The 13385-nt window shown below is 61.0% G+C and overlaps 5 protein-coding genes across 5 annotated transcripts; 4 read left to right on the top strand and 1 right to left on the bottom strand.

Moving 5' to 3' along the window:
• The first annotated feature begins 171 nt into the window (after window positions 1–171).
• On the top strand, window positions 172–1797 carry pan6 (Pantoate--beta-alanine ligase (AMP-forming)). Its single transcript, XM_047987946.1, has one exon. The coding sequence runs from the start codon at window positions 340–342 to the stop codon at window positions 1567–1569; it is 1230 nt and encodes a 409-aa protein (XP_047843937.1). The 5' UTR covers window positions 172–339; the 3' UTR covers window positions 1570–1797.
• Window positions 1732–4856, bottom strand: JDV02_006540 (uncharacterized protein). The gene is made up of 3 exons (XM_047987945.1): window positions 4329–4856; window positions 2401–4255; window positions 1732–2335 (listed from the first exon to the last, which is right to left on the bottom strand). The coding sequence occupies exons 1-3, from the start codon at window positions 4502–4504 to the stop codon at window positions 1859–1861; spliced, it is 2508 nt and encodes an 835-aa protein (XP_047843936.1). The 5' UTR covers window positions 4505–4856; the 3' UTR covers window positions 1732–1858.
• A 388-nt stretch (window positions 4857–5244) lies between these two features.
• On the top strand, window positions 5245–6559 carry POP4 (Ribonuclease P). Its single transcript, XM_047987944.1, has one exon. It carries the CDS (start codon window positions 5331–5333, stop codon window positions 6066–6068), a length of 738 nt encoding a protein of 245 aa, XP_047843935.1. The 5' UTR covers window positions 5245–5330; the 3' UTR covers window positions 6069–6559.
• On the top strand, window positions 6273–6992 carry JDV02_006538 (uncharacterized protein; the record flags this gene model as incomplete). The annotated part of the gene is made up of 3 exons (XM_047987943.1): window positions 6273–6506; window positions 6573–6844; window positions 6905–6992. 3 exons carry the CDS (start codon window positions 6273–6275, stop codon window positions 6990–6992), a joined length of 594 nt encoding a protein of 197 aa, XP_047843934.1.
• A 641-nt stretch (window positions 6993–7633) lies between these two features.
• SMY2 (kinesin-like protein) lies at window positions 7634–13313 on the top strand. Its single transcript, XM_047987942.1, has 4 exons — window positions 7634–8243; window positions 8493–8898; window positions 8964–12492; window positions 12554–13313. Exons 1-4 carry the CDS (start codon window positions 8134–8136, stop codon window positions 12865–12867), a joined length of 4359 nt encoding a protein of 1452 aa, XP_047843933.1. The 5' UTR covers window positions 7634–8133; the 3' UTR covers window positions 12868–13313.
• The last annotated feature ends 72 nt before the right edge of the window (window positions 13314–13385 follow it).

Below are 13385 nucleotides of genomic sequence, written 5' to 3'. Positions count from 1 at the left end.
ATGCCAAACCAAAAAGACTTATCACGATCAAATAGGAGAGCGTTTGGCCATATAAACTACGAAGGAACTTACTCCGTAGGGTAGGTAGGCCAGTCACGGCTGCTTACTCATCAGAATCGCAACACCAAGCCCGCTAAACATCGCTACCCATCGCACCGTCCTCAAAACTCCGCCGCAGAAACCATCACGAGATCAACCCGTCTGCCGAGGCATTGCGCCTCGACAATGGCCGCTTGGCCTCTTAAACCCCCCTGAACCCCGCACGCGCCCGACTCGCAACCTTACTCCTCTGGCCATTCCTCGATTCTCGACCCCGACGAAGACCACCAGCGACCGACCATGCTGCTGCGGCGGCCCATCCTCGCCGCCGTTGGGCGGTCGGCGTCGGCGTCGGCGTCGGCGGGGACCCCTCATGCCGCCATGCCCGGGATTCCATCCGCAGCCGCGCGGCCACCGCCGCCCCCATCGCCGACGCTCTTCTTCTCCCGCGCGCACCGCAGCAGCAGCGGCGGCGCCGGCAGCTCCCGCCGCCTTCAAGAAACCATCCCCTCGTCGCCCATCCGCGTGCTCCGCGCCGTCGACGCCATCCGGCGCTGGCGCAAGCCGCACGTCGTCAACCACCGCTCCGTCGGGCTCGTGCCCACCATGGGCGCGCTGCACGAGGGCCACCTCGCGCTGGTGCGGGCCGCGGCGCGCGAGAACCACCACGTCGTGGTCAGCATCTACGTCAACCCGGCGCAGTTTGGCGCCCGCGAGGACCTCGGCTCCTACCCCGTCACCTGGGACACCGACGTGGCGGCCCTGGCGCGCCTCGACCGGGAGCTCGCCGACGACGGGGCCAACCTCGGGCGCGTCTCGGCCGTCTTCGCCCCCGCGACCCAGGACATGTACCCCTCGGGGTTCCCCGGCCAGGAGGTGGACAGCAAGGGAAGCTTCGTCACCATCACGCCCGTCGGCGAGGTCCTCGAGGGCGCGAGCCGGCCGACCTTTTTCCGCGGCGTCGCCACCGTGTGCATGAAGCTCTTCAACATCGTCCAGCCCGACCGCGTCTACTTTGGCCAAAAGGACGTCCAGCAGACCGTCGTCATCCGCCGCATGGTCCGCGACCTCATGGTCCCCACCCACGTCGTCGTTTGCCCCACGGAGCGCGAGCCCGACGGCCTCGCCCTGAGCTCCCGCAACGTCTACCTCGGCACCCGCCGCCGCCGCGTCGGCATCGTGCTCAACAGCGCGCTGCGCGCCGCCGAGGCCGTGTACCGCGCCGGCCGCCGGCTCGACCGCGACGCCATCCTCGGCGCCGCCCACGAGATCGCGGGCACGGTGCTGCGCGCGCAGACGGAGCTGCCGCCCGACGAGCGCGCCCTCTTCGAGGTCGACTACATCTCGCTGGCGGACCCGGACACGCTCGAGGAGGTGGACGCCGTCGACCCGGAGAGGGGCGCCGTCATCAGCGGTGCCATCAAGATGCTGCCGCTGGAGCAGGCGCGCGAGGGGGAGGACGTGGGCCACGCGGGCGGGCCGCAGGTCAGGCTGATAGATAACATTATACTCAAGCCGACGAGTCCATAGAAGCGCACATTTAAGGGGAGTTTTACCCGTTTGTTCTACTGGAGATTTTGGAGACTACGCATGGCAGGAGCTGAGTGTGGGATAAGGGAGGGGGGATGGCATTCATGTCGGAGACAAGCATTGCATGGCGTTGCAAAACACTTTGGAGGTGACCCATCATCGTAGGCAACTTCGAGCGCGCGTCCACCGAATTTCGTTTCCTGGGTATATGAAGAGAATACATGTGCTGCAACAACATGGTACAAGAACCCCCGCCCCCAAGTGACTATCACGCATTGGTTGCTATACTCTACAAGTTCGGACGCCCCTCGGCCTTCCTCCTCCTTCGCGCGTCCTTGACGCTCCTGCGCAGCGTCTCCTTCTCCTCCCTGCTCAGCACGCTCGGCACTTTGCCCTTGCCCTTGTCGTCCTTGCCGCCTTCGACGGCATCGACAAAGAGCTTGCGCCCGAGCTCGTCCGTCAGGCGCAGCACGCGCGAACTCACGGTGGCGCCATCACGGCGATTCTTGCCCTCGCGGCGCGCGCTGGCCATCTTCTCGGTAAAGTCCCACAGCTTGCCGTCGGGCCGGAGCGCGCCCGTCTCCGGGTCGCGCGAGGGCCGCCATGCCGGGTCGAGCTGGATGCGCGGCGGTATCTTGGGGTCCTTGGACTTGACGACGTGTACTATTTGGTCCTGCTCGAACCGCGTGTACGAGTTCTTGAGCGTCTCCTTGTTCACGGCCTCGAAGTAAGAGAGGTCGCCTTGGTGGTAGAGTGTCTTGCCGAGCTGTAAAATGGTTAGTACGCGTGCTTGTGGCCGAGTATTGCTAGGAAAGGGGGCTCGACACTCACCATCTGGGCGCTGTTCTGCGCCTTGGTCTGCTCAATCCAAATGTCTTCCTTCTCCTCCAACGGCGGCGTCAAGCCCATGAGCGACACGGCCGCGAGCCAGCTGGCTTCGATGAACGGCCATATGAGGAAACAATAAAAGTCGTAGTTCTCGCGGCCAGCCTTCCTTTCTTGGTCGGAGAGGCCGATCGTTGTAAAATTACCCTCGGGGTCGCGGTCAAGGCGAACGACGTGGTCATTCTCCAAACCGCGCAATGTTGTTTCCAGGTTGGTTTCAAGACCCGCAGCCGAGAATATGAACTCGCCACGAAACAGTGACGAAAGGAAGAAGACGTGATCGCGGAGCTCCTTGTAGGAAATGTCCTGCATGGCGCGCCCGCCGCCTTGCTTGACCTTTGTGTACATGGCAACGCTGACGAGGGCCTCGTAGATGAAAAGGTGAATCGTCATGTTGCGATAAAAGGAGAGCTGAAACCGGTCGACGGCGTAGTAGGTTGGCTCGGCCAGCCCGTCTACGACTCCCACCAGGTCCTTGCCCAGCACCTCAAGGCCTCGGTTCACAATCTCTGACAGCGGCGCGCTGCCAAAGTGGGCGACACGACCACCCTTGGCGCGCACTCGCTCTGTCAACCACTCCACACGACGCATGAGCTCCTGCTTTCCGACACCGCGGCCGCGAAGAGTGAGGAGCACCGTGCCGATGAGAGCGGTGGGCATGACGACCGACACTGCGTTGATGTCACCGAGGACCTTGTAGCCCATTGTACGCAGGATCTTTTCCCTGACGGCGCGGACTTCGGGGTTGCGGTGATCGGTGTCCAGGCCGGGCGGGATTCTCGGCAGTCGCGTCAGCTGGTCGTCGATGAATTTTCGCAAACTCCATGGCTCATGGAAGCGGACATCGACTCGGCCTAGCTTCAAAGACAGGACTGAAGATCCGCCGGAGAGAAAGTCGGCCAGATTTTCTTTCTTCTTGGGCACGCCGAGAAGCTCGGTGACATAACCCTCCGTCTCGATGACCTTGTCGTACTGCGTGCTGACGGGGCAGATGATGGTGTCTTCGACGCGACCCGAGAGGATGCTGTCGAGGATAAAGCTGAGGATGCCAAACTTGGGTGGCAACAGCTTGCCCGTACGTGACCGACCTCCCTCGATGAAGCACTCGAAGTTATATCCTTCCTGAAGGAGCGTGTCGATGTAGGACTGAACAAGTGTCGTGTACAGCGCGTCATCGCCGAATGATCTTCGGATCCACATGGCGCCCGCATGCTGCAGAAAGCTGCCAACAAGAGGGAAGTTGAGGTTGTCTCCTGCGACGACCACGGGTAGGGTAAGACCGAGGCGGTAGCAGATGAGCTGGAGCGAGACGTAGTCGACGTGCGAGCGGTGGCTAGGCAAGAAGACGATGCTCTGCTTCTTTTTGGCAGCAATGTCGGCCACCTTCCTGAGGCGCAACACCTCCTCACTAGAGACATGAATGCCCTGGTGGTATGCGCGAGTCAAGAGCTGCGTAACGAGGTAGTAGGCCCCGCGAATGAATGTCTTGCTTTCCATCTTGCATATCATGTCGTCGGTGAGCTTCTCGGCCACTTCTTGCAGGCTACTCTCGAGCACGCTGCGCCTCTGCGTGCGCTTGATGGCGTAGTCCTTGTCATTCTTGTTCAGAAGGCCTTCCTTCTCCTCAACTGTGACACGGTTTTCGGCGAGTTGGCTGATGCGCTGCTGGAGCAACGGCGCAGAGAGGACCATGGACTTCATGTTCTCGGAGAAGCCTGGGTAGAATACGGGCTGCCCGACGACTCGATCGTAGGCCCGCCATCCTTGGCCGGAGACGTAGAGGGATACTTCGCGCAGAAACCTAGTAGGGGCAACCACCAGTCAGTATCGAATCATGCTATCTGAGCACCGTGATCCGGATCGACGAAACTCACTGTAGAGGCTCAGAGCGGAAGGAAGCAAACTGATGCATCAGAGCCTGCTCCTTGCCCTCGGCACCACCCTGCGGCTCGACATAGCCGCTCGGTTGGAGGGTGATTTCATCGCCGAGGATCTGGAGGTCCGGGGCCGAGCCGCTCGCTGGGTCGAACGTGTCGTCCTTTTTGGACATGGCGACAGAGGAGTCGGTCAATGGCTCGGTACTGTTTGAAGGCAATGGCAGTAGACGGCGGGCGAGCTAACGTGGGAGACAGACGACAATACAGGACGAGGAGCTCAAAGACTGCTTGCGGCGGTCGAGTTCGAGAAGTGGCATCAGCTGGAGGATCCGGTCGGCATGGTATGTCTGTCATGCATCAGCCTCGCAGTGGACGTTGCCACCAATCGCCTCGGTCGCGTTGCAGATTTTGTTGGCCCAACAGTTTGTCTGCCGCCCATGCTATAGCAAGAGCAGTATGGCATCACGAAGTAAGCGGGCACACGAACGGCGTCTCGGGGCAAAGACGACGAGAGACCGGGGGGGCACAGACGAGTGACGGGGGTGGGGGCGGGCACGGCTGTCGATGTCACTCCACAGCTCGCTGTAGCTTCTGAGCCGAGGACATGTGAAGCGCTGGAGCGCGATTGGGTTGGGGGGGCATTCTGGGGAATTTTGGACGGATTGGGGTGGCTTGGCCAGGTGGGGAGCTGCCCATTGGGTCCAGCCCAGCCCAGCCTGGAGCCCTGCGCTGTGCCACACCGGCTACAGCACGGGCGGACAGCGGCGCATCAGCCGCCTGCCCCCGCTGAGGCGCCAGGCCAGCAGTCGGACCACCCAGAAATCCAGCACGTGTAGTAGGTCAATCTGGGCTGGGCAGTGCAGGCTGGCGCATCGCGGGGCAGGCAGCCATTGAACAAATTGAAACTTGCACCATCCATTCCGAGGTGCCTCGGATCACCATCGCCATCACCAACCCCTCCCCGCCTCTGCTCTCCTCGGAGCCTGTCGTCGCGGCGCCATGGCGACCCCAATGGAGCAGCAGCAGCAGCAGCTCCTCGCCCAGCGGCAAAAGGAAAACGCCATTGCCACGCAGAACCTCCTCGCGCGAGCGCACTCGCCCGACAGCGCAAGCCGCATCTACGCCGACAAGATCCAACACCGCACCCTTCACCTCCGGCCTTCGTCACCTCCGTCCGCTGTCGTCAACGCAAGGGCCGCCAGGCGCAAGGCCCGCGAGGCGGCAAAGGCCAAGTGCAAAATCCGGCCCAAGCCCCTGTCGTCCCGCGAGCGACGCCAGCTCGGCCTCCACGACATCTCTCGACACGGTCACAAATACGAAATCTATGAGCCACTCAATGCCCTTTGGCGCGGATATGCCCGCGAAGTGCTTGGCAACGACATCTTCACCGGCGGTCCTACGGCCGCCGCCAAGTTGGCCAGCGCCGAGCTGCACGGCGCTCTTGTTGAGGTGGTGAGGAGCCGCTGCCCAGGCCGCGTCGGTATCCAGGGCATCGTCGTGCGTGACCGCAAGTTCGTCCTCGAAATCATCACAAAACAACGGGGACTCAAGCTCGTGCCAAAGGAGGGCACAACGTTCCGCATCCAGATCCCTGCTGCCGAAGCCTCAGCTTCAGAGCAACAGGCACTGGAGGAGCCCAAGCATTTCGCTTTCGACGTCCTCGGTGATCAGCTGATGTTGCGCTCTGCGGATCGAGCGAATCGAAAGTTTAAGCACCATTTCCTGACCAACCTCTAAATTCTCGGTACGAAGATGCAGCCGTCACTCATCATCACTGGCTCAAACCTTGCCTTTTGGCTTCTGCTTGGTTCAGGGGTGCATTGGTGCCTGGAACCGCAAATGGGCAGGTATAAAGTCGACTGCGGCCTACCGAGCGCGCCATAAGCTGTCTCCAGTCCCTCGGATATCGGGCCCTGCTACGCACCATCTGCCACGACGACGATGGAGCGGCAAACAAGGCCTGAACCAAGCGAAAAGGCAGTCTCGAATATGTTGGAGCCATGGGCTAGTGGGGAGGCCTGTCGCCATACACCCCAGCGCCTACCGCAGCCTTGCTGCAACCTAGTCCAGGGCATCATAGCAGTGCAAGCACTGGCCCTACTAGACAGCATCCATTTCGCGCTCTGGATGTACAGCAATGCAAGCGAGCGGGTATATCTAGGCAGTTCCATTCACGTAAGGAGAATCATCCCTTACAACGTTCGTTGGTTTAGCATGCTGACGCGGCGGGCTTGCTTGCAGCTGTTGCTCCATCTCCTCCTGCTGTTGAGGCTGTCTGGTTCACAGCCAAAACCAGACAGGGCCAGCACGCTGTACCTGATGATGGCCACGGCCGGACTCTGCCGGTTGACACTCAATGGCGTGGCCCTTGGGTTGGCGCTGCTCCAGTGCCGGAGTCCTGCATCACAACAGGCGCGGAATGGCAGCTGTCTCTTGCTGGGCAAGCCTGCTTTTGACAGTCTCGCGATAATGCTGGCGACGGCTCTCAAGTATTCCGTTTCCGGGTGGCAGATGTATGTTCCCCGTCAGCTGTCTCACAGTCAAGGTTGGCGATACGTACTGATCGACGACAGTGCGAGCTGGTATGCATGCTTCCGATGCGCGAGACGCGAGGCCGGGGTGCGGGACGCGGCGCGGGATACCGTTCGTGTGACGGAGTGACACGTCCTCAGTCGCGTCGCCCTGTGCTGTGCCACGTGCACATCGCGGACTGCTGGCTGCACGGACACGACTCTGTGCCGCTGACGATGCTTATCTCGCTTCGTCCGGGGGCTTCGCGGGGAGGCAACGACGCGCAGCGATGGACAGCATGCCTTCCCTGCGCGCTGCCAAGTTGCCGAGGTGGGAGGGTGATGCCGTCTTCGTACATGGGAAGATACCTCATCGGGGGCGGTAGGTATCTTGACGAACAAGTCCAATCCCATTATAATGCGTCCCTGTCCTCGTTGTGCATTTCGCTTCATTTGATGTCTTGCATGTATACTGTGCTTCGTACTGCTGGTAATTACTACTAACTGCTGCCTGCAACTCTCTTGTGCTAGACACGCCCTGCTCTGGGAGCGGCACACAAAAGCCCGTCACGATTTCCATCGCCGGACCTGCTGTAGCGTGAATAGAGCCCGCCTACTGGAACGATGTTCGCTGCACGCCGCCACTGGATGCCGCTAGTAGCTGATGCTGCTGTCCATTCTTTCCAGTACGTACCCTACCACAAGGGGGGCGGGGGGGGGTCGCATGTCCCAGCACGTCAAATGGAAAGCTGGTGGCTGATAAGGTTTCGTTGTCCGGTACTGTACTGCTAGGCCAAGTGTGTCTGACAAGCGTCGCCGGCTAAGGCACGGGTATCCTGACACCCGCCACGGTCCAATGACCTGCCACCTGAAAGCTTGGGCCACCCTCAGGGCGCCGGGGGCCGCTCCACTGCACGCTTCCCTAGACTGGGGAAACCTCCAATTTTGTCTTTTGCAAACCTACCCTCAGGTTTTTCCTCCCGCGACCAGCAAACATCCGCCCCCGTCATACTTTTCCACCTCCGCTCAGCCCTGCAAAGCCATTCACCACGTCGTTTGCCGGCACTGCGCGCGTGCATCTGCATCTACTCACCGCTACGGAGACGAGAACAGCGTTACATGTGCATACTTGTCCGTCTTTTACTTACGCCCTCGCGCCCTCGACTCGACCCTCGCGACCTTCACACGTCTACCGTTGCCTCTGCCACTCTCTATCCCCGGTTCCGAGGACGCTCAGCTGTGACCTCGACCTCGCTGCCCAAAGTTCGACACGCTTTGATTGACCGCGCAAAATGCCGACCAATTTACCTTCGAGCTTCGCCTCGGCTGCAGCTGGTCAGAACGCGAACCGTGATTCGCGAGGTGGGAGGAGTGATGGACGGGGAGCTGCGGGAGGTGACTGGTAAGTCTCAATCTGGAACCACGTTTCCGCTTGCCCTCAACGGACCCGGCGGCTTGTGCCTCGTTCGTCGTCGTGCTTCTGCTTCTTTACCTCGCCGGTCTGGGCTTTCCAATTCTCCCAAGGGGGAAAAGGTGTAGTCCACTGGCTGCGGGCCCCTCTCGTGCAGCCGACACGAACTTTGAGACCATGACACCCTGCAAGCACCGCAAAGCCCGGAATGCGTCACACATGCTAACATGCTCGCGACAGGTCACGACGAGATGGCCGCTCAGCCAACGGCACCCTGACCTTCCGACGTTCCTCCACGACCCCCATCGCCGGCCAAGCCTCGAACCCTCCGCCGTCTAACGAGCACGCGGTTCAGCACCCCAGCATCGACGAGTCGGCGGCCGCGCAAGCAGTCGTCTACGAAGCCGGCCCTGCGCGCTACTCAAAGGACGAGCTGCTCGACATGTTTCGCACCCAAAAACTTGCCGACGACCCGTCCCGTCTCTTCATACCAGGATGGGACCCCTCCAGTATCAATGGCAGCAGCGGTAGAGCCTGGGGCAAGAACAGTGACAATCACGTTCCGCAAGAGCCTAACGCCTGCTGGGAGCAAACGGGCGAGACTTTGCCGATGGGCTTACAGGACTTGACCGGGGAGGAAAAGGATGTTCGTTTTTGGTCCCCCTCCGACCTCGATGAGAAGTATTCTCGCTAACGATATCCTTGGCACAGGCATTCCTAACAGAGATTAATTCGCCGCTCAAACCCCCAACCCAGAACAAGGAGGGACATCAGGGCAACGTTAATGGCCGCAAGGCTTCCGTGTCGCACGGTTCGGGTAACGCCTACGGAGTCAATTCGCCGTCCTCAGTCACCCGACCGGGAACCAGACGACGTGAGACCTTGGACTCGAATCCGTTCAGTGCCGGCAGCGTTGCTTCGCCAACTGCTGGTCGCTTCTCACGCGAGGACTCATCAAGCTGGCTTCCGCGAAAGCCCACTGAGATGAAAGAGTCTGAGCCCGATGACGGCGAGGGCGAGCACGGTTCTCGCGAGGGCCAGGGGAAACTACCGTTTGGTAATCTGCTGCGTTCTAACACGACGGGAAATACCGTAAGCGCCATTTGGCCGACGTCGAATCAGGCCGCCCCCAGTGGTGGCGCGTTCGGCAACTTCGCCCTTCCTACGTCTGTTGGCGAGAAGCGAGGAGGAGGAGCTGCAGGTGGTAGCCGACTCGCCCATCTGATCCCCAAGGATAATCAAGACAGCGCAGCCCTCAAGTCGGCCGATAATGCCTTCTTTCAGCAGCCCTGGCGCTCACGTCCTCGGACCGACACCGATCCCTTTGGTGACGACGAGCTATCTGGCAGCGCTGTGCTTGGCGGCGCACAAGACACAGCTTCGGGCAATCCTGCGTCCGCTGGACGTGTGGGCATCCTCGGCACCCCCGTAAAAGGTTCCACCGGTGACTTCGGCATGTCTGGCTTGAACCTGGGAGCTGAACAGCCTGGGAACGACGGCCCCGTTAGCCCCTCGGAGACGAACCCTTATCGAAGCCCACCCGCCGAACGCCAGGGCCAAGATGACAACGATCAGGCAAGTTCCAGCAGAGGCCTCGGGCAGGACGCGAACGAGACCCACGGCAACTTCGGCTCCATCGGGCGAGGCTTCGGTGCGGCAGCGTTTGACGGCGGCGATCGCAGTCAGACGTCAAGCGCGGGACCCAAGAACTACCAGCTTGGAGGTTTGTCGGGTTGGCCCGCACCCGTGGCACCATCATCCGGCACACCTGATCGCGAGAGGCCCAACTTTGGCAACGCCTTTGGCAGCTCTCTGTTCAGTCCCATGGGTGAACTCCAGTCTCCCGGTTTGTCCAACCTGGGCAGCGTATTCGGCCCACCCAGCGCCGGTGGTATAGGCGCTGGCAGCATCGGCCGGGGCAGCAAGCTGGGATCTTTGTTCCCGCCCGCCATGCAGGCACAGATGCAGTCACAGCTTGAGCAGGATCACAGCATCTCAGACTCGGACCCACGTCAAACCCACCCTCTTGGCGCCATTGGCAGAGCGCCGCCACGAGACACAGAAAGCCCTATGCGATCCAACCGTGGAGTCTTCGAGGAGCTTTTCCCGTCCACCGACGCCTCACGATCGCATGGTCCGTTCAGCTCCGCTGAGCCCCCACAGTCGACCGGGACCGCGGCTGGTCCGCAGTCGTTCACTCCCGTCAGCGGCGGCCTTCCCTTCGGGGGGATTGGTCAAGCCGGGAACGAGCCGCCCGCCGCTCAGGTGCGACAGATGGTCATGCCAGACAGGATGAGATGGGTGTATCTTGACCCTCAGGGACAGGTCCAGGGTCCGTTCACGGGCCTGGAGATGAACGATTGGTACAAGGCCAATTTCTTTACGCCGGATCTGCGCGTTAAGAAGGTCGAGGACCCTGAGTTCGAACCGCTGGGTCAGCTCATCCGCCGCATCGGTAACTCGCGAGAGCCCTTCCTCGTACCGCAGATTGGGATCCCTCACGGCCCTGCGTCACAGACCGGGCCTTTTGCTGCAACCACTACGCCCGGCGGTGTTGTGCCTCCTCTCAGCGGCGTCTTCCCTAGTTTCGGCAGAACCCTGACCGCTGAGGAGCAAAACAACCTTGAGCGAAGGAAGCAAGAGGAGCAATACATCATGGCCCAGCAGAGGGAGTTCATGATGCGTCAGCAGGCCATGACAAAGTTCCAGATGCAAGGCCCCGGTCTGCAGCACCATTCTAGCGCTCAGAGCCTTCAGAGCCAGCCCAGCTTCGGCAGCATCTCTTCTCCGATTGGAGCGCCTTCGCAGCAGCAGCAGCCGCCGCAGCAGCCAGCTCCCATCGGCTCTATACCCCCTGGTGGCTACATGGACCAACCTGCAGGGGGGCAGCATGCTGCCAGACCTGGGGGTCCGGGAAACGGGGAATCTTTCCGGGTGGACGACCTGTCTAATCTCACAGCTGTCGAACGCCAGGTGATTGCTTCTATGCAAGGTGCTGCTGGCGATGATATGGGTCAACAGCAACAGCAGCAACGGGGTATGCAACCCGATGGTGCGGACTTCAGATCTGGCCTTCCCGAGGCTGACCAACTCTCGGAGGATCCCGAGGGGTTTAGGGAGCGCTTGAAGGAATTTGAGGATCTTCGTGCCCAGCACGAAGCCGAACTAGCCGCGAATGCCAAGATGAGCAAGGGGCTCGCCGATGGCACCGAGTCCTCGACGGTCGCCGCCCCGCATGGCACAGCGACTGGACACTCTGGAAAGGCCGGCAAATCTGGCAAGAAGAAGCACGTCGAGGACGCCACGCTGTCTCTGACCCAGCAGGTCCAGCAGGCTCAGGCTGCTGCTGCTGCTGGCTTGCCTTCCGATCCCGACATGCCCATGCCGTTCCCTGTTCCTTCGTCTTCCACTCCGCTCCCGGCGCCCACTGCTCAGCGTGTGCGCTCCAATCTACCCGAGCAGTACAGCCGCTCGCAGAGTGGTACGCCCGATGCGACTCAGCCACCTCCGCTGGCGCCCTGGGCCAGGGAGCCAGGCCACGAGGGGCAGAAGGGGCCTAGCCTCAAGGAGATCCAGGAGGCCGAGGCTCGCAAGGCCGCCAAGGCAGAGGAAGCCGCTGCGGCGCTCAGGAAGGCTGCAATGGAGCAGGAGGCCGCTATTGTGCGTGAAAAGGAGCGCCAGGCTCATGCCGCCGCTGCCGCCGGCTTGCCGCCCACCAGCACTTGGGGCCATGGTTCTCCTGTCTCCGCGACCAGCCCATGGATCAAGCCTGGAGCAGCCAAGGGTCCAGCTGCCAGCACCGCCACTGTGCCTTCGTCCACTAGTAAGAAGACGTTGGCCGAGATCCAGCGTGAGGAGGAAGTTCGCAAGCAGAGGGCTCGCGACGTTGCTGTCCAGTCGGGCTCTCCCGCCATCACTTCAAAGAGCTATGCGAACCTCGCTGGCAAGCCAAACCAGAGTCCTGTCCCGAGCGCCCCTTCGCCCAGCGCACCCCCGGCCGCTGGATGGGCTACCGTTGGCGCCGGCGGTAAAGTCAAGGCTCCCACGGGACCGGCCTCTCAGGGACGATCCGCCAGTGTCAGCAGTGCCAAGGCCCCCGCTCCCGTGAGCAAGCCCGTCTCGAAGCCTGCGGCTGCCGGCCCTACCAACGGCAGTGTTGATGCCGCCAGCGCGGCCATGGAGGAATTCAGCAAGTGGACTCGTCGGGAGCTCTCCCGCGGCCTCACCGACGTGACCGACAGTAAGTTTTGGCCCCAAAATGTGTGGTGCATCTATTGAATCTTGACTAACGTGCCAACTAGTCTCGGACTTCCAGGCCGATCTGGACGCGCTCCCCCTTGACACGGGCGTCATTGCTGATGCTGTCTACATCAACTCCAAGACCATGGATGGCCGCCACTTTGCCGAGGAGTACGTACGCCGCAAGAAGCTCGCGCAGAAGGGAGTTGTGGAGAAACAGCCTCCCTCGGACAACAGCAAATCCCCCAGCTCCGCCGGCGGCTGGTCTGAAGTCGCGAAGCGCAGCAACAGCACCCAGCCCAAAGAGAGCGATAACGGCAGCATCCAAGGCGCCGGATTCAAAGTCGTGCCCAGCCGCAAGAAGGGCAAGAAATAGGGCAGCTCGTCCTTTGATGTGTTGAAGCAGCGTCGGGCATGATAGTCGCATAGGTGATTTGCTTTGGCTTGCTATACTACTTGGCGCGCGTACGTGCTTTCCTGGCTGGTGCGTTCTGGGTGCTTGCATTCAAGGGACATGCTTTTTGCTGTCGGAGGGAACCCAACAGCAGCAATCCGTGGGTGATGGCTCTTGGGTATGGCAACATGGCTGATGAAGGTATTGCTAGCTAGGGCTAAGGGGTTTGCACCGGTAGTGGGCGAAGCTGTGCCCACGCGGCACGGGAGGGTCCGTCGAGGCGCGGTCTCTTTTTGTGTTGAGATGAATGGATGTATGTATGCGATACCTGTATAGTATGTACCTCAGCGTGTGTGTGATCCGACGGGGTTGCGAATAGCGAACTGGTATTGCATGGCGGTACTCTACGGTCTTTTTCCTCTTGTGCTTTGACTGTGCATGCAAGCCGAAGCTAGATAGAGCCCGAGGCGTGGCATGAATCTACTTTTTATGTGCATGCG

This window comes from Purpureocillium takamizusanense, chromosome 6, assembly GCF_022605165.1.
Source record: "Purpureocillium takamizusanense chromosome 6, complete sequence".
Lineage (NCBI taxonomy): Eukaryota > Fungi > Ascomycota > Sordariomycetes > Hypocreales > Ophiocordycipitaceae > Purpureocillium > Purpureocillium takamizusanense.
Note: the sequence above shows the minus strand (reverse complement) of the source record. Positions and strands in the feature narration are given on the sequence as shown.

What these genes read in the sequence shown, in the direction of transcription:
- pan6 (XM_047987946.1), top strand. Translation starts at nt 340, where the DNA reads ATGCTGCTGCGGCGGCCCATCCTCGCCGCCGTTGGGCGGTCGGCGTCG.
- JDV02_006540 (XM_047987945.1), bottom strand. Translation starts at nt 4,504, where the DNA reads ATGTCCAAAAAGGACGACACGTTCGACCCAGCGAGCGGCTCGGCCCCG. An exon ending in TTCCGCTCTGAGCCTCTACA is followed by an intron (nt 4,256 to 4,328) that starts GTGAGTTTCGTC and finishes TGCCCCTACTAG; the next exon opens with GTTTCTGCGCGAAGTATCCC. An exon ending in CGCAGAACAGCGCCCAGATG is followed by an intron (nt 2,336 to 2,400) that starts GTGAGTGTCGAG and finishes ACCATTTTACAG; the next exon opens with CTCGGCAAGACACTCTACCA.
- POP4 (XM_047987944.1), top strand. Translation starts at nt 5,331, where the DNA reads ATGGCGACCCCAATGGAGCAGCAGCAGCAGCAGCTCCTCGCCCAGCGG.
- SMY2 (XM_047987942.1), top strand. Translation starts at nt 8,134, where the DNA reads ATGCCGACCAATTTACCTTCGAGCTTCGCCTCGGCTGCAGCTGGTCAG. An exon ending in GGAGCTGCGGGAGGTGACTG is followed by an intron (nt 8,244 to 8,492) that starts GTAAGTCTCAAT and finishes TGCTCGCGACAG; the next exon opens with GTCACGACGAGATGGCCGCT. An exon ending in TGACCGGGGAGGAAAAGGAT is followed by an intron (nt 8,899 to 8,963) that starts GTTCGTTTTTGG and finishes TCCTTGGCACAG; the next exon opens with GCATTCCTAACAGAGATTAA.